General features: G+C 39.2%; 1 protein-coding gene across 4 annotated transcripts in view; it reads left to right on the plus strand.

Annotated features, from left to right (window-relative positions):
• ALOX5 (arachidonate 5-lipoxygenase) overlaps positions 1-20,123 on the plus strand; it is a 56,916-nt gene that overhangs the window by 10,742 nt on the left and 26,051 nt on the right. For all 4 annotated transcript variants that reach the window (XM_075527912.1, XM_075527915.1, XM_075527913.1 and 1 more), the window contains exons 3-4: positions 4,011-4,092; positions 19,272-19,394. In XM_075527912.1, the coding sequence (XP_075384027.1) occupies positions 4,011-4,092; positions 19,272-19,394 (205 nt within the window). The remainder of the gene's footprint in view (positions 1-4,010; positions 4,093-19,271; positions 19,395-20,123) is intronic.

Below are 20,123 nucleotides of genomic sequence, written 5' to 3' on the forward strand. Positions count from 1 at the left end.
AGGAACATTGGTAGAAGAGCTAACCTCACTTGCCCTGTGCCCTTCAAGCTCTAGTCAAGGTACCCATTGGATGAACCTAATGAGAAACCCATTGATGCAATCCATTTCAGTTGCCATTGGGGGCAACAGGGTACAGAGGGTGGCTTTGGGGGGATAAATAGAAGTTATCCATGTTGTTCCCTATATCTATTGCTGTGTAACTCTCGTAGTGACTTTAACCAACTATTATATTTTACCAGGCCGTGACTTTGTGGGTTAGGAAAAACAGACCATCTATGATTTATTTATGTGGCATCAGCTGAGTCAGTAGGGCTTCTGGATTTCACTTCTAAGACCTCTTCTTTCATAAATTGAGCACTTATTTCCATGTTCCTTGCCTTTTTCTTTGCCCCACGACATCTCATTCTTGAAGGTTTCTTCTCCACATGTCTTGAGCTGCTGCACAGAGGGCACTGCAGGGTACTTTCACTATTCACATGGTGGCTGACTTCTGATCTCCTAAGAACTCGGTCTGGTACAGGCACAGTATAGCTTCTCTCTATTCTGTTGGCAGCCTGAGGAGCCCCAAGAATGGACTTCAGGCAAGGCGGGGAAGCCCCCGGATCTCCCTCTGGACTAGGGCGAGGGTCTCATGGAGGGCAGCAAACAGACCTGGACCTATGTAGGGTTTTGTATTTTTTCTTTTCTCCCATCCTTTTCTCTTCCCGTTTCTTTCTTCAACCATATATTTTCTTATTGTTTGGACTAGGGCATGGATGGTTTGCCTAATTATATGGGTTGGACCATTGGAGGGAAGCCCAGGGAGAAGGCAATGGGGCCAATGACCCAAGAAGGTAGAGGGGGAAGAAGGAAGTGGGGAGAAGGGTGTGGTGCATGGATGGCGTCATGACAGGGGACCAACTAGGAAAGCAGAACCAGCATGTAGGAGAGGGTAGAGATCCTGTGAAGATTAGAGCAACACCAAGCTAGTGGAGAGGAAGCACTAAGAGGAGGAAGAAGGGGGAAAGTGATGGTGGGGCAGGAGGAGACAAAAGGAAACAGAGGCAAGCTCTAGGAAGGAAAGGCATAGATAGGGAAATTAACAGAACTGTGCAATTATGCAAATACATTAATCCATAACAAGAGTGATATTGGCCTATATACATATATTTATAAGGCAATACACTGAAGCTGCAGACAGGCCCTGGGCCTCAGCTCATACCTTCCCTCAAGACAAGAACACTTTGTTCTAACAAACTGGCATTCTGTGATGCTCACCCCCCAACCCCCATCCTACACGATCACTGAAGACAAAATGGGTGCATAAGCAGGTGTGGTGAAGACAGAGGATGGTGCCCAGCTACTAAAAGATATAGTGTCTGGGGTCTTAAAGGCTTTAAGTTAAACAAGCGGCCATCCAACAGTAAAGCAACAAGCCCACATGGAAGAAGCACAACAGCTGGTGAAATTATGAATTGTCACCAAGACTGGGCAACAGGCATCAGAAGATTCACAACAAACAGTAAACAAACAAACAATAGAACATTGGTGAGAACGGAGAGGGGTGGAAGTGGATACCCAAAGCCCATCTATAGACAATGGAACATCCCCCCACAGAGGGGTTGCAGGGAGGGAGGGAGTCAATCAGGGTGCAGTAGAGCACTAATGGGTCACACACTATACCTCTGTTCCCTGGAGATCTCCTCACCACCCCGCTATCATGACCTCAGTGCTGCCTTCCAATCTAGACTAGATGGGAGCATATACATAGGCATAGGCAAGAGATAAAACTCACAACACATGGAACCCAGGAACAGGAATGGGAATACATATACCAAAAGGGTAGGGGGAAAAGGGGCGAGAGGTGGGGAGGGTGGGGGGCACCCAAAATGAATGGCACATAACCACACACTGCCAGCTAGGGGGAAGAACAGCAGAAACCAGAGGAGAAAGGAAACAGCAGTCGGAGTGAGATTTGAAAATAATTAATGATCTACAATATATCAGGGGCCACGAGGGTTGGGGGCAGGGAAGAGGGTGAGAAAAAAAAAGAGCAGATCCCAAGGGCTCAATGGAAAGTAAATGTCTAGAAAAAAACAATGGAATATATGTACGAATATGTCAGATACAATTGATGTATGGTTTGTAACAAGAGTTGTAAGAGCCCCCAATAAAATGATTGGAAAAATAGAAAGTATATGTTTAGAAAATAATGATGGCAACATATGTATAAATATGCTTGATACAATTTATGTATGGATTTTTATAATAGCTGTAAAAGCTCCCAATAAAATGATCTTTTAATTTAAAAGTTTGAACCTGTAAAAAAAAAAAAGTAGTGACAGAGCCCACCCAGCTTCACGGGAGGGGGCACAGATCCCACCTTTGACAGATGGTCGTAAACATGTGGCCATCTTCAGTCCACCAAATGGTCCAATAACTAGTCCTTTGGAAAACTTGGAAATGAGAGGATCCAGCTCATGGGTGATTTGATTGCTAAATTAAAATAAAGCTTTAAATCTCAAATTCACTTGCATTACATAAAAGTCTGTGGTCCCGGACATCCAGAGCATCTATGTGAGGGCTAGCTTTAGGTGCAGCTTCAGGAAGACACTCCATAGCATTCTTTTTTCAATCATTTGGAATCTTCTTTCTCTTCTACTCAATTTAAGTGTTGCTATCCTGCCATGTTCCTGGAAGTTACATCAGTCAGTCACGAGGAGTTTCCCAACCCTCTATAGCCATTCATCTACTGAAGCATGACCTGCTGTGATCTATGTCTTCTGATTTCTATTAGGGAGGATAGAGAAGTAGAAGTCTTCAGAGCCAAGGTGTTCAGAACAATACCCAGTTCCTTGAGGTAGACAAGACATAATGGATGGAGAGTGGCTAAAGCAGTGCCCTCCAGACAACAGCAGCTGTCGTTATCACGGTTGATACTCCTTTGGGTTTCATTAGCCTCAAACCTCCCTTAGTAGCTGACTTGGCATGCCCAAGAGAAGTTCAGGAGTGTCTTCTTCATCTGTGGGCCCTAGTTAAGATGCTAGCGTGTTTCAGTGGTGGGCAGGTTTCAGCAGTTCCCAGGCTAAGCTTAGTACAATGATAAGAATTCTGGTAATAAACATTTCCCCACTTATTAGGAACTTATGTGTGCTCAGCACTGTGTCATGCTCTGATGTATTATTTCATTAAACTCCTACCATGCCTCTGATATATATGTGACTATTGTCCCCATTATCCATATGAGGAAACTAAGGCGGCTGGCTCAAGGTCACATAGTTTTAAGTGACTGAACCCAAGTCCAATCCAGTTGTATCTTTTCTAAAACCCACCCTCTCTGTCATTATGTTGTTTTAGAATAGAGCTTTTTATCCAAAGGAAACTGGACAGTGTTAGAGTCGGTATACTGGACCTTGTGTCACAGGATTTCAAATAAGCAGTCCAGAACATGAGAGCTGTGAGTTCTTGCCACTCCCTCAAGGCAACACAGAAATCCATTTAATACTAGTTGTAGAATTAAAAAGCATAAGAACTCCACAGGGGACACCAATGAACTGCTCCAAAAATACTTTTTCAAAATCCACCCAGGACCTTTCAATGCCTTTGCTCTGCAGTAAAAGGGAGCGCTGTCCCTGGGCTCCATGCTTCCTTGCAGAATGAAGGCTGTCCGAAGCCCTCGGGGGAAATGCATAGGCAGGTCACAGATGGGCAGATATGCGTGTTTTTGAGCCTGGACCTTACTCAGGGATCTCTGAGGTACAGGAATCACAAAGCTCTCCAAGTGAGTTGCCAGGCGGATGATGGAATAGATTTGTCTTTTGTAATGCAAGTGACCGAAATCATGGAATTCAAAGAAAAAGCTATTCAACCTCCCAACCCAGGTTCCTCGCCATAGAATTCTGGAGAGTGTTCTGGGGCTGACATAAGATAACGCGTCTAAAGTCAACATGGAGAAGTCAATATGCAGAAGGGACCATGAATATTGGCATCGTTGTTTTTTCTTTGGTTCTTATACTTCCCTTTCTTCACAGCAAAATTGGCCAGAGATGACCAAATTCACATTCTCAAGCAGCACAGACGTAAAGAACTGGAAACACGGCAGAAATTGTATCGGTGAGTTATGTTCTCCGGCGGTGGTCTTGAGATGCGGCTTTCTTTCTGTCTCAGGTACATGGTCTGCATATAGCTCTTGGCCCATCACTCACTGCTGGCAAGTCAGCACAACACTAGCTTCGTGTGGTGACTCCTTACATCCGCAAGCTCCACTTTATCTACTTGGCCAAGCAGAGGTGGTGGCGGGTGATGGGATTTTGAAATCAACCACGGGGTATTTAAAGGAATGAGGCAACAAAACCTGAGCGTATCTTATTATCCTCTCATTTCCCTTCGAAGGGTTTCAAAAACCCTTCACTATTTCAGAAACATTTTATTGTGCCAAAAATAACTGTAGGAAGACATTTTCCAATTCACCATTTTTCACATGCACAATTCATTGGCACGGGTTCTATCACCAAGTGGTGCAGCTGTCATCAGCACCCACTTCCGAATCAGTCTACCATCATTCAAAGAAACTTGGGACCCTCCAAACAAAGCTGCCCCTTCCCTCTTCCTGCCCCGAGTCAGCACTGTAAAATTAGGGTTCTCTATATTTGCTTCTTTTAGAGCAGTGTGATCAAGCAACATTTGTTCAAGAAAATCTACCTCATTTATTTTTCTTATTTTAAATTTCAAGATGCAGATGACTTTTCATTACATTCCAAGGGGCTTCTTGGGTTGTTTTTTATTTTCCTTCTTGGGTCAAATGTAAACCTATGTTTTTATCTTGACTTTGTTTTTTTCTCATTTTTGTGTTTTCTAAATAATCTTGAGTTCTCTAATGATTGAATGAATATTTAAAAGACTTAAATCAAGGCTGAGAAAATAAATTCTAATTTAATTCCATTCTTTTTAACATGTAGAAGAGGGGAACTGTCCTGGATAAACACACCCATCATTTGTTATGTCTTCACTCAAGAAAACACTTAAAAATACTTTCTTAACCTAATAAAAGCAAGAATGCTTACCCTTAGCACATGTATGTAAACTTGTAATGGAGGCTTGTAAGGGAAATTACACAACAAAAGGAATTACAGAACATTCAAATTGAAGAAAAACAAGTAAAACTATATCCATTTAAAGAGAATATCATATTTAATAATGAACATACTGAGGAAATTAATAAAATAAAATTAGGATTAATAAATACATATATAGTAAAGTATATAAAATTATAATAAAATCAATTATTTTTCTAAATGCTAGCAATAAACAATCTGAAAATTAAAACTTCTAAAACATGATATTACCAAGAACTACAAGGAAATAAAATTTTATAAATAAATTTTAAAAGAGCCCAAGACTGTATACTAATAATTACAAAACATGTAGAAATAAATTAAACATCTAATAAACTTAAATACATTCTAGATTTATTAATCCAAAAACTTAATAGAGAGCTCACATTTCCCTGTATAAAAATGTACTACTCAGCAGATTTAATCAAGACATTGTGATACTGGCATAAGGATATAGATCAATAATATACAACTGAGAACCCCCAAATAAAAGTTTATATTTGTGGTCAGCTAATTATTTTTATTAAGGCTCCAAGACAATTAATTCAGCAGGAAAAGAATAGTGTTTTAACATAAACTGGGACAACTGCATATCCATATACAAAAGAATGAAATTGCATCCTGTCTGGGTCTTGGATTTCTCTAGTGACAAGCAAAACCAGTGATATACATATCTATAGATAGAGCTATTTCTCTCTCTCTCTCTATATATATATATATATGCCATTATAAGCCTCTATACACACATACACTATAAGCTCTCTCTCTCTCTACATGATTATGTATACTATAAATATATATCTTTATACACACACACACAACTAATTGGCCCCAATTATTTTGTCTTAGGTCACATCATGGAGGATTACTAGGTGTTAACTGCCAAACCATGGAGAATGCTGACCCAGACAAATTGACACAAAACCTAACTATTATAGACCCCCCACCTCACACAAAATGGTAAAAATAACACAATTAATTATCTATCTAAATATGATCTAAAATTTTAATACCTAATATTAAAAATTATAGAAGAAAAGCTAGGAGTAGGTCTTCATAACTGTGGACTAAATAATAATTTCTTAGTATAACACCAAAAACATGAGTAATAAGAGAAAGAAAATTATGAAATATATTTTAAATTGTATGTTTAAAATATTACCAGAGAAAAGACACCAAATAGTAAAAAGTTTTGTAAATCATATGATGAATTTATAGCCCAAACATATAAAAAGTTCTGATACATTAAAATTAAAATACAAATAACTTCATTTAAAAATTAGCAAGGGGTTTTAATAGATACTTCTACACAGAAGATGTACCAATGGCCAATAAGCAAATGAAAGATCCTTGGTATCATTATTAGTCATTAAAAATCCAAAGCCAAACCCACTGGCCTTGAGGTGATCACAACTTCTAGTGGCCCTGTACAGGGTTTCTGAGACTGGAAACCTTTATGAGAACAAACAGGCTCATTGTTATCACTCACCGTAGCTAGTGGGTTTCAGCTGTCAGCTTTGCTCTTGGCAGCTCAGTGCCTAACTCATAGCACCACCAGGGCAAACCACAATGAGGTCCGACTTCACACCTACTAGAATAGCTATAATAAGAACGACATATAATAAATATATGAGGATATGGAAACATTGGAACTCACATATAATCCTGGTGTGATTATTCCACTTTTCTCCACACCCCTCTATAATTCAACATACTGGAAGAAACATGTAGTAGGTTAATAGTCTTATTTTTAATTCAGCAAAACAAACCAAAAAACCCCAAAATCTTTGCCATCAAATTGATGGCAACTCACTGAAACCATATAGAACAGAATAGAACACCCGCTGTGAGTTTCCAAGTCTGTGACCCTTTACAGGAGTAGAAAGCCTCATTTTTCTCCTCTGGCATGACTGGTAGTTTAGAACTGCTGAAACTTTGTGGTTAGCAGCCCAATGTGTACCCCAGTATACCATCAGGCCTCCTTAGTAAAGCAAAGAAATAGAAAAATAGTCATTTTCTTAGTACTATATTGAAAGATAATGGAATTTTCCCACAAATTTTGAAGCCCCTGATGTGTACATGTTTTAAGTATATATGCTTGTGTGTGTGAGATATATCTATATCTAGATAGATAGATAGATAGATGGATGGATGGATGGATAGATAGATAGATAGATAGATAGATAGATAGATAGATAGATAGACAGAACATGCATGTGTGCCCTGATGGTACAGTGGAGTAAGCATTTGGCTACAAACGGAAAAGTCAGTGGTTCAAACCCACCAGCCACTTTTCAGGAGAAAGATGAGGCAGTCTGCTTCTATATACATTTATAGACTCCAAATCCCTATGAAACAGTTTTATTTTGCCTTATAGAATATCGATGAGTCATGTTTAAATCAATGGGATTTACATATCTACCTAATTCTATCTTTATCTTTTCCCTAGTTTGCTTCTCTAGAGAACCTAGCCTAGTATTAGAATAACCCAAAACCAAACTCACTACAATCAAGTCCATGCAGACTTAAAGTGACCCTAGAGTATGAAATAGAACTGCACCTGTGAGTTTCTGAGAACTGGAAATCTTAAAAAGAGCAGAAAGCCCTGTCTTTTTACCATGAGATGGCTGGTGGTTTCAAACTGCTGCCCTTGCAGTGAGTAGCCCAACTTGTAACCACTATACCATCAGGACAGGTGACCATAAATGAAATAACTAAATCAAATAGTATAACTTCTTAAACTGAGAAATTTCTCTCAAAATGTGAACCCAGTATTACCAGTAGCCTGTGGAAATTTATGTTATCAAACATCTTTGCTAATTTGTAATTTATTTTTAAAAAGGAGCCTGGGTGTAGAAGTAGTTTGTGATCGGCTGCCAAACCTAATGCTGCCCCCTTGATTTAACTCAGTGACACCATGGAATAAAGGCCTACTGACCTGTTCCTATAAAGACACCGAGAAAATCCAGTGGAGCAATTTCACTCTGTAACACACAGGATTGCCATGAATTGCAGTCCACTCAACAACACCTAACAACAGCTTAACAAGGCATCTTTCATGTCTTAGTGTCTTATCTTTCCCATTGCAGCTCAGGAACCATTGAGAAATTCCCTCACACTCAAAATTACTGCCAACTTATTTCCCTTTCCATCACAAACTTACATTTCATGAAACAGAAAAAGTCAAAAGCCCACTCAAACATATATTGATTATATATGATTAAACACACACACACATAAACATACCTCCATTACAGAGGGCATATTAACGAATGAAGAAAGAACAAGTGTTTCTAAAATTGGGCTGGAGCTGTTGGCCATTCATGCAAAGCAGGGAGAGTGAGGAAGAAAAAGTCCAAGATAAAAGTAAAAAGAAATCGAACCCTACCTCATTTCATATAGAAAACTCATTTTACAATAAACAGGTCTAGAAAAAGAACAATGAGTCCTGGTTATGTAGTGGGTTATGTTTTGGGCTGCTGATCACAAGATCAAACTCACTAGCCACTCCTCGGGAGAAAGATGAAGTTCTCTGCTCCAGTAAAGATTTATAGCCTCAGGAACTGTCAAAGCAGCACTGTCCTGTCCATAGGGTTACTATGAGCCAGAAGGGACCCAATGGCAGCGAGTTTGGGGTATATGAGGAACAATAAAACCACACAGAACCAGCAGTCATTTGAGATCAAGGGGGCAGAATTTGTTCAAGGAGAAAGTTTAGAAGGGTTACGGGAGAAGGCAGAGAACTGACAGAAAGCACAGAAAGGAATGGGATGAGTGGTGGTGTATTTAGAGGGTTGTGATGAATAAGATTCAGCAGTTGTATATGAATTGTTGGATGTAAAACTGATTATCTGCTTTTTAAACATTCACCTAATTGACACTAAGATATTTTTTACAGAGCAAAACTATTTTTTTAAAAGAATAAAGAAAACTCTGAGATCTATTATACTTAAATGTTAAGGCAAAACTCTAAAACATCTAGAATATAGATTATTCTTCATAGCCACCAGGTAAAAGATATTTCAAACAAGACTCAGGGTGCATTAACCAGAAAAGAAAAACATTGGTAAGTTCAGCTACCTTGAAATAAAGAACCACAATTCTTTAAAAGGCACCAGAAAGAGTGAAAAGACAATTCATGATGTAATTTACATGGCTTGTTGTCCATCATAGATAGAACCCCTACAAATCAGTAAGAAGTTCAGTAGGAAAGTGGACAATAAATTTTTAGCAGGTATTGCACAAAAAATGAGAAGCTACTATACAAAAAGCTGCTCAATTTCATTACTACAAAAATTTAAAGTAAAGGGTATATAATGAACAATTATTAGACACACAGACACCCAGATAGACAAAAATTATGGCAATAGTCAAGTGTATGTAGAGGAAAAAGACCACTCACATACATACTGCAGTTCTCAGTATAAACTGACACACCTCTGTTGGAAAGCAATTTGGAAATATCTAGTAAAATTGATGCTACATGATAATCCCTGACTCTGAAATTCCATTCCTAGATATACACATTGTTCGACATAGTCTTTGAAGATATCCCATGGATATTTACAGCAGCATTATCTGTGATCTCCCCAAAGAAGAAATAGCCCAGTACCATCAACAGTAGGCTGTTGGTTATGGTAATCCAACAATGAAAATCAATAAACACATTTCAACACATGGCATGGACAAACTTCACAAATATAATGCTGAAGGAAAAGAAACAGGACAAAAGTGTCTGTTCAGTTTATTACAATTTCCAAACTATATTGTTTAGGGAAGCATGCAGTAGTAGATCCATTTTAAAAAGCAAAAACTGAGAAAATTGTTATCATAAAACCCAGGATGGAGATTACTCTTGGTACATGGGTTAGGAAAACGTTATAAAGAGAAATGTATCTGGGGGGGGGGGCGTGGAAATCATTACAGGGTATTGGTGTTTTTATTGTTGACCTGGCTAGTGCCTTTTCTGTCATTTTGTGCATTTTTCTATATATGCATACACCGACTTATAATTATTGCTTATAATTATAGTTATGTTCAAACCAACTTTGACTCATGACAACCATATGTACAACATCTCAGAATGTTCCCCAGCCCTTTGCTATCTTCCTGGTGTTTTTGTTCCATTGTTGTAGCCTTCCAACCTAGAGGACTCATCTTCAAGCACTGTCCTAGGTAATAATCTGTTATGATCCATAAAGTTTCCCTGGGTTGGTTTTAAAGCCCTTTTTTCTTGTCTGTCTTAGTCTGAAACGTGTCTACCATGATGACCTTGCTGGCACCCAGCATCACAGCAATGGGGAAGCCACTCCACGAGGCAAACTCATAGACAGATAGGAGACACACATTAGAGTATACAGACATATACTATTTTGGAATTAAATTAAATTTTTAGAATTAAATTTTCATTGCTTTGGCATCAAATATTGGGAAATAATTTGATTTTATGCTATGGGTAATGTTAAAGATATATAAATTCACAATTTGATTAAGAATATTTGTGTGCAAGTGTCTCACCTCAGGCATCCTTTTGAAAAGATCACCAACATTATCTGAGGACTCTACCTTTCTGTCCCAAAGGTTGCTATTTTTCAGTCCTTCCTCTGCTCTCCTGTCGGCCTCCGCGACCTGTGTCACAAACCCCACAGCAAGTGGTTGGCAAGCTTCCAGCATTCTAGAGGAAACGTGTCCTCAATAGGGCCGATGTTAAGAAGTTCCTAAACTATTAGGCTATTTTGTGTCCTGTATTTGTTAGTAAACAACAAATCTTATAACAGCTCCCCTTATCAAACTAAGTACTAATAGCTGATGACAAAGTAAATTAATTTTACAGACTATTTTAAAATAGTTCTGATGGAAAAATCACATATCAGACGCCTCCATGGTTAAGTCATTTTTATAGGGTTGTATATGCATCATCACAATCAGTCTTAGTGCTTCCTCCCACCTCCTGCGTTCATTATTTGCTTCTCAATTCCCTTCACCCTTCCTTCCCCATCTCCAACGAACCATTGCATCAGGTATTGCTCTAGGCATGCACTCCTGTGCTTCATACACTGGGAAACCCAACAGGAATAATAAGAAAGCAAACAGAATGGAATAATAATATAAAGATAAAAATAAAGAGTAAGAAAGAAAAAACAACCAAGCAATATTAAATAAGCCAGAGAAGAATTTTCTTTCATGGAACAAGTAAGTAATTGTTAAACCTAGAGCAAATTTAGACTGGGTCGAAAGGGAGGTCAACTAACCAGGTATCATATTATACTGTAGTTTCATCTACTTTAATCAAGTTTACAATCATCTCTGTCTAATAGCAAAACTGTTCACATCCCTTGACTGTGAGGAATCTGCCAAAGACTAAATCCAATGAGGTGCTCTGCAGGGGGACTTGGGGCTCCCACTGGCTTCCCTAGTCTTCTACAAATTAGGTGATCACAATTTAAACTCTGAAACATTTTCCCTCATCACATTTTGGTTTTGTCATTAATTTTACAGATATTTTGTGACTAAAAGCATTTCTCAAAGTGTTCCCTAGAATTTTAATGTCAAACTTTCCCCTCTATTAAAAAAATGTCCTGAGGTAAAATAAGTTTGGAAAATTGCTGATAATATTCCTTTCATGAAGATTCACAATACAAGCAATAATACAAGCATTGATTGCTTAATTCATGTGTAAAGAACCATGGTCAATATTTTTTTACTAATTTTCTTCGAGGACAGTTGACATCAGTTCCTGCAAACTAAAGATTCTCCAGCACTCCCTCTGGGAAGCACGCTCCTTACACAAAGAGAGGTGGTTTTCGTGTGTGAGTTTCTTCATTGAGTGTTTTAGTTACTAGTCATCCGATTCTATCCAAATCATGATCATTTTATCTTTCCACTTCCATTATTGAAGCCAGCGAAGGGCCAAGAGAGATAGGCAGAGGGGTTTCCTGATGAGATACTTTGGGCCTGTCATTTTCTGTTCTTCCTTCCTCTCATCTGTCCTTTTCGGCCCCTTCTGCTTCCTCTTCAGCTCTTGGTTCAGGAAACACTGAACTTTGATCTTTTTGCACAATTCTGTAGCTTCCTCTTTCACATGAATGCTCAGGCTTTCAGATTAAAATTCTGAAGAAAAGCAGCAATTAAGAAATGGCAGAAAGCCTATCCATCGCCGACCCGCCTCATGCAAGCATGCATGCAAGATGGAGTGACCCATATAGGTGAGAACTTCACAACCCAGGCCTCTCACTGCTCGTGTGCACGGAAACATAGTGTGGGTTCCAGCAGGGTTTCATTGCCACCATGTACTCGAATCGTTATATGACTGACTTTTACTGAGCATTGGATATTTAAAGCATGGAGTTGATACAAATAGATGTGGTCTGTTCATTTTAACCGCTATCTAGGGTACCGCTGTGTGAACAAATTACTTACTTATCCGATTGACAGACTCTTGGGCTGTCTTTAACCTTTATCTATTAGAAACAGAACTTCAATGAACTTCCTTTTATGTCTCCTCGTACCTTTACTGAAGCCTTGTCCTGTAAGTATCCCTAACAGGAGCCGTGCAGAGATGCAGGTCACACGCAGGTTTAAGTTCACCAGGTGGGGCCGATTGGTTGGGGGAACACTTCTGCCGACTTATATCTAGCAGCCTCTTGAGAGTTGCTATCTCCCCACATGGCCAATGTACTTCATACCGTCAGACATTCTGATTCCTCTCCAGCCGATGTGAGCAAAATAGTACCTCACTGTTTTCTGAGCTCTCAACTTGCTACTCAATTCTTGACTTATTTGAATGTGCTATTGACAGACACTCCGCTTGTTTCCTCTGTCTGCGCGTGTGTTCCTGGTTTTGAAACCAATTGCAAGAAGTACTCTTGGGCAAACAGCTTTATGTAACGATACTTTAATCACCGTCAAATTTACCCCAAACCTGATGGCTGAGTCAAGTCAAAATTTTTCATTTTGAGAGACATTGAAAAACATATATCCATAAAATGTTACAGTAATTTTCAGTCCTACTAATTGTATATGAAAGTACACTTTTAACCCTTTCTACTTAATAGTATTGGTCTATAATCAGTACGACAGTCCAATAATTCCTAAGGGAGACCCTACTGCTGTTTTAACCAGAACTCCCTTGACCACAGGCAAGTTGAGTAGCTTTTCATTAGGTGATTATCTACTTGTACTGTTACTTCTTTGCATTACTTATACAGTTGCTTTATTTTTTATATATTTTTAATTAAAAAAAATTATTTTACTGGGGTCTCATACAACTCTTATCACAATCCACACATCCATCCATTGTGTCAAGCACATTTGTACATTTGTTGCCATCATCATTCTCAAAACATTTGCTTTCTACTTGAGCCCTTGAATCAGCTCCTCATTTCCCCCCTCCCCAACCACCCCTCCCTCATGAACCCTTCATAATTCATAAATTATTATTATTTTGTCATATCTTCCACTGTCCGACATCTCCCTTCACCCACTTTTCTATTGTCCGTCCCCCAGGGAGGGGGGTTATATGTAATCGGTTCCCCTTTTCTACTTCACCTTCCCTCCACCCTCCAGGTATCGCCACTCTCACCACTGGTCCTGAAGGGGTCATCTCTCCTGGATTCCCTGTGTTTCCAGTTCCTATCTGTACCAATATACATCCTCTGGTCTAGCCAGATTTGTAAGGTAGAATTGGGATCATGATAGTGGGGGAGGAAGAATTTAATAATTAGAGGGGAGTTATATGTTTCATCAATGATACCCTTTACCCTGACTGCCTCATCTCCTCCCCGCAACCCTTCAGTAAGGGAGTGTCCAGTTGCCTACAGATGGGCTTTGGGTCTCCATTCTGCACTCACCCTCATTCACAATTATATGATTTAAGAACAGTTGCTTTATTTTTAAGTGAAGGTTTTGTTTCCCATGCATGAGTGTGTGTATATGTTGGTGCTGTCTTGTTGTAGGGGTGTCTTTTATTATTAATTTAAATAAACTCTTTGTAAATTAGAGTTGTAGGCCTTTGTTATATTTATTGCATATACTATTTATTTTAAATTTGTTATTAATTGGTTTTAAATGTATATATCACATCATTCCATATTTCAATCATGTCAAGCAGAATTATACAATTGCTACCACAAATTCCAAATATTCTTTTTCTACATGGACTCCTTGACACAGTCTCTTTACCCCACCACCACTATACCCCTCTCCCCCCAAAATCCTTTTTCTACTTGCTGCCCCTACAGGTTCATCAATCCTTGGTTTCATATACCCCCAAAATGGGAAAACATATCACACAACTTCAAGAGAGTGTCCTCCAATGACATAACACCTCTGAGATACACCCCAGAATAAATGTACTAAAACTGAACAAAACAATACAAACCAAAAATACAGAAAATTTTGGAAACCGGATCTGGTCCAACCTGCATCATAGGGCGGGGGCTACTGACAAGGTTGTAACTGTCCAGGTCAGATTTCTGCCTTTGCCTTTCTGTCCGCCTCTCTCCCCAGCTCTCTGTAGGGACCACTTTCCCTCCATCAGTTTTGGACGGGGGGGTTCTTCAGAGGCTCATTTCCTGTGTCGTCCTCATTCTCACAATTCAGGCCCTGGCACGAATCCCTCCTTCTACTTCACATTATATGGTTCCAATCTGGTGACTGATGATGATGGCATATAGAATTTATTGTCTGTTGGTTCTTTTTTTTCAACAAAGAAGGTTTTAATTCTCTATTTATTTAACGTATACATTGCTTTTCCTTTTGACCTTTGGCTTTGCTTGAACCATCCTACCCTACTTTTATACAAAAATTCTCCTAAATGTCTGTGCAACATTTTTATAGTTTTTCTCTGAAAAATTAAAACTTTGCTTCAGTTGTTATTTTATTTTTATACACAAGACTAAGGAAATACTTACTTTCCCAGCATCATTTGTTACATACTGCATTCTTCCCCTGAAGAATGACAGCCTCATATCATCCAGAGCACCATAGTGGTCATGGCCATTAACACAGGACAATTCCACTTACTCTAAGTTCTTTGGAATTTGTTTAATCTGTGCCTTAGTTTTCTTGCATGTTTTTGAGAGAATTAAATGAGTTAAACCATGCAAACACTTAGAATCGTGTTTGGCACATAAAATGCATGCTTTACTGAATCTGTTTCTGAACCTGTGTGTTAGTCTATTTTTCTGTTCCAGAGTCCAATACCATAGAATTTAGATGATTACAATGTTCTAAGTTTTAAAATCCGTTTATTATTTAACTGTTTTTTTGTTTTGTTTGTTTTGTTTTTTAACACTTTATTAGGGACTCATACAACTCTTATCACAATCCATACATACATCAATTGTATAAAGCACATCTGTACATTCTTTTCCCTAATCATTTTCAAAGCATTTTCTCTCCACTTTTAACTGTTTTTTTTAAAAAGTTTTATTATGATGATTTATTTAAATTACATTAATATGTTATGTATTGGCATCTTTAGGATATTATGTCTCTCCATACAAGAACATGGCACACATTGCTTCCTATGTAGTGTCCCTCAAGAGAATTGTTAGTTTTTTCTGGGAGGTCTTCTACCTTTCTGATGATTTTTTGCTGTCATCTAGTTGGCCCCCATCATATGGCGATCCCTCCCCAGGCACAACAAAGCAAAATGTGCAGTCCCCATGATCCATAGTGAATTGAAATTTTGGGGTACTTAGGTTTTTGATAGCCTATTATTCAGAAGTAACTAAGACCTTTCTTTTAGTATTTCTGGAAGTAACACTGAAAGATGTTCAAGACCATAGCAACACAAATTTTTCCATTAATGGAGAGTTGGTGGCTGCACATGAATTACTTCATGCCAAATGATAGTATAGCTTTTTGCAATTCTGAATGAGATATTTTTCTGTTTCTAAGTTATTATTGGATTGATAATAAAATATTTATTCTTTAATATTTACCTTGCATTGATAACTTACCAGATGCATTTATTAGTATTAATAGTATCAGTAGATGAATTTATTAGTATTAATAGTTTTAATCAAGGCTTTTTTATTACCTAGATATTCAACCATGTTCTCTAAATCATGGTGCTTTTCTACCATTTTCCATTTACACCATGGATATATTTTTTAATTTTCTTTAAACTGTTATTGTGAATTTGTGAAAGTTGACAAAGACCTTCAGGTCTACATTTAGTAAGTCATACGCATTCTGCGTCATCTCGTTAATTTAATTGAATTCCTGTCAATGTAATAGTACCTCCCACCTCCTCCCACTTTCCAAATGCCATTTCTCCTTCCTTCTTAACCCCTCTGAAATTTGTCCTTGAGTAAATGCTGCCCTTTGATCCCAAATAGTTTATTATTCTGGGCGTATGAACATCAAAGGGTGTTATTATTCCCCTTTAATGTTATTGTTATGTGCCCTTGGAGGCAGTTATACAACTGAACGAAACGCTGCCTGGTCCTGTGCCATCCTCACAATTGTTCTAATGTTTGAGCTCATTGATAGAGCCACTGTGTCAATCCATCTCATTGAGGGCCTTCCTTTTGTTTCGATGCCCTTCTACTTTACCAAGCATAATGTTCTCTCCAGGGACTAGTCTCTTCTGATATCTTGTCCAAAGAACAGGGGATGACGTCTCACCATCCTGGCCTTTAAGAAGCATCTGGTTGTATAATTCTTCCAAGGCAGATTTGTTTGTTCTTTTGGCAGACCATGGTACTTCCAGTATTCTTTGCCAGCACCATGCATGTGAGGTGACTGAAAATACCATGACTTCGATCAGGTACACCTTAGTCTTCAAAGTAGCATTCTTGCTTTTCAACACTTTAAAAGGAGTCTTGTGCAAAAGATTTACCCAATGCAATGCATCTTTTATCTTTTGCCTGCTGGTACCATGAAAACTGATTGTAGATCCAAACAAGCTGAAATCCTTGACAACTTTCATCTTTTCCCTGCTTACCATAATGTGACTTACTAGTCCAGTTGTGAGTATCTTGAGTTGTAATTCATACAGAAGGCTGCATTCCTTGATCTTCATCAGCAAGTTGTGAGTATCTTGAGTTGTAATTCATACAGAAGGCTGCATTCCTTGATCTTCATCAGCAAGTGCCTCAAATTCTGTTCATGTTCAGCAAGCAAGATGGTGTGATCTGCATATCGCAGGCTGTCCATAAGCCTTCCTCTAATCCTGATGCCATACCCTTTGTCATATAATCCATCTTCTCTGATTATTTGCTCAGCATACAGATCGAATAAGAATTTCCCCCATATATGCATCCACAGGAGGAGTTCAATTTCAGACCAGAGGGATGATCAAGGGCCGTAAACTTAGAAGACAAATTCAAGGACACACATATGTGTTTAAGAAGGAGCTTTCTATAAAGGAGCAATTGTGTATTGAGAAACATTCCAGCCCAGTCCAGATCAAGTCCATAAGTCAAATATTAGCCCATATGTCCAATACTAGTCCATAAATCCTCTTTATATTCATACGGCCATGCAAAAATGCTGAATGCAGGAAGATCACAGGCCAGTGGGTGGAAAGTCTTATAGATCCAGTGACAGTGGAAAGAACCCAGCGCTGGTGTAGGTCTCCCATGTGCCTCCTCCAGCTCCAGGGCTCTGGCTCCCTCGGTGTCTCCATGTGGCTTGTCAACAGGAATGTCTCGCAGGGAGTGTTTCTGTGTCCCACTTCCAGCCAGCTGTTTATGTCCTTTGCGCCTCCAAATGAGGCCATCAAGTTGCGACCTGATAGACAAGCTAATCTGCACCCCTTCATTCTTAGTAGTCTCAAGTTGACACCAGGTGATGTACTACCACAGTTCTACTTGGGGGTTATCTAGCCTCTTTTATGGTTTTGAGTTCTGCTACACATTTTTGTTCCATTTTATTCAGGACCTTTCAATGTGAGCCCTTTTAGGTACCTTCCAGGTATCTGGGCACCATCTAGTCTGGACTCCTGGTATGTGAGACTGATGTCCATGTAGCTCAAAGTACATTGGAACAATTATTTCTTCTGTCTCAGTTTTCATCACTCTTCTCTAGACAGGAAGAGATCAATAATTGTATCTTAGATGATCATTTATGAGCTTTTAAGACTCCAAATGATATTCAGAAAAGTAGGATGTACAACATTGTGTTTGTTAACTATATTATGCCAATGGACCATTGACTTTGGTGTCCACTGAGACTATGGTCCTGTACCTCTAGGCCCAGTGACATATTCCCTCATAGGAATTGTTTATGTCTATGAAGCTTTCAGCATTGCCCCCATGTGCACCACCACATTCAAGGATGTCATTGTGGCATGTGAAAATAACCTCTGTCAAACCTGTGTCTACTTGTGGATGTATTCCCGCTCTGCCTTCGACAGTCATTCAGCCTGAGTGCTTGTAGAGCAGCGTTATTGTAGGATTGAAAACCTGGTCATCTATTTCCCAAAAAATCAGCCATTAAAAACACTAGAAGCAAAAAATTAAAAAATTTATTTTAAAAACTCCTAGAAGCACAGTTCTACTCAGACACACATTGAGTCACCACCATGAGACAGAGTTTACTTGACAACAACTTTTTTCTTATGATTATAGCAAACTCTGAACCTGTGACTAGCTAGCAAGTTAAGAAAAGGGAAGACCTCCACTGGTCGATGCTGGGGCAGGGGGAGGGCGAGGGAGGCTGTCCTTTCTCAGACTCATTTCTGCTTTGCGAACCCCAACTGTAAGGCATGAAAACTATCCCATTTCCTCCAACCATCACATGCAAAAAACCAGTGGAATGTGGGATGCCTAGGGACAAGTGTGATGGAGCAGGCATGACCACTTCTCCTTTCAGTGGTCAGCAAGGTGGTGCAGTGGGAGACATTACCTCAAACAAATGTAGTTATCTGAGACTTCCTTCTTCCCTTATTTATTCAGGGTATGCTTACCATTTCTACATCTTTACAATAAATACCAGTCCGAGGTTGAGGCATTCTCGGACCTTCTGCTGTGATACTCAAAGTACGCACATCAAAGTTCATGCCCCTGGTAGTACCATATATATGATTACCCTGTGACATGTTGACCTAATAGTAGATCCATCAAATACCACATATCACAATGTCGTGACACAGGCCACCTTCGCCTGAGGGGAGCTATGCAAAAGCCAGACATTTCTCTTGATTTTCTCCTCTTTTTTCATGTTCAGGTGGATGGAGTGGAACCCTGGGTTCCCATTAAGTATTGATGCCAAATGCCATAAGGATTTACCTCGTGATATCCAGTTTGACAGTGAGAAAGGAGTGGACTTTGTTCTGAACTACTCCAAAGCGTAAGTTCATGAGCATTTAAGGGCTCCGGGAAGCTCCAGCAAAGGCCAGGGTGGCAAGTAAGTCTTGGGTGGAGGAACAATTCTGCCAAGTAACCGTCTGCAAACACACTACATTTTATGTTGGTCACAGAGGGGCTTGTTGATACAAGTACACAGTCACAGCATAGTCAGTATCTCAGGAAAATTATCCAAACAGCCAAACAACACTTTCAGCCCTCTACACTTAATCTTAGCTCCCATTTAAGGACAATTAGTACTTACGACATGGCCCTGCTTGCTCAATACAAACCCTCATGAAGGAAACACAGAAGATATGGGTGCTATAGCAAAGTGCGGTGAACAAATTACACACTGCCCAGCCGTCAGACAGGACGGTATCTGTGGTCTTGAAGATTTGTTTCCAAAAAGCAGACATCTGAGGGAGATGCCTGTCAACTAAGTCCACATTGAAGAAGCACACCAACATCCATGACCCAAGTATTGTAAATTTTATGATCCAAAGCCCAAGGAGGGAGTAGTATCAGAGCTTCAATTGTGTGATTCTGGTTTACAGAAGGCTATAGAGTACAGTAGAAGCCCAAAAGACATTTGCAGGATCTAGATGAGAAATAAGCTTGTGGTGATTTCCCTCTCACCATAATTGAGAGAATAAACTGGTTATTACACAGAGTATTGGAGAGATGACCAGAGCAGATTAGAACGATAAACCTGATTTGAACAGTTAAAACT

Source organism: Tenrec ecaudatus, chromosome 12, assembly GCF_050624435.1.
Source record: "Tenrec ecaudatus isolate mTenEca1 chromosome 12, mTenEca1.hap1, whole genome shotgun sequence".
NCBI lineage: Eukaryota > Metazoa > Chordata > Mammalia > Afrosoricida > Tenrecidae > Tenrec > Tenrec ecaudatus.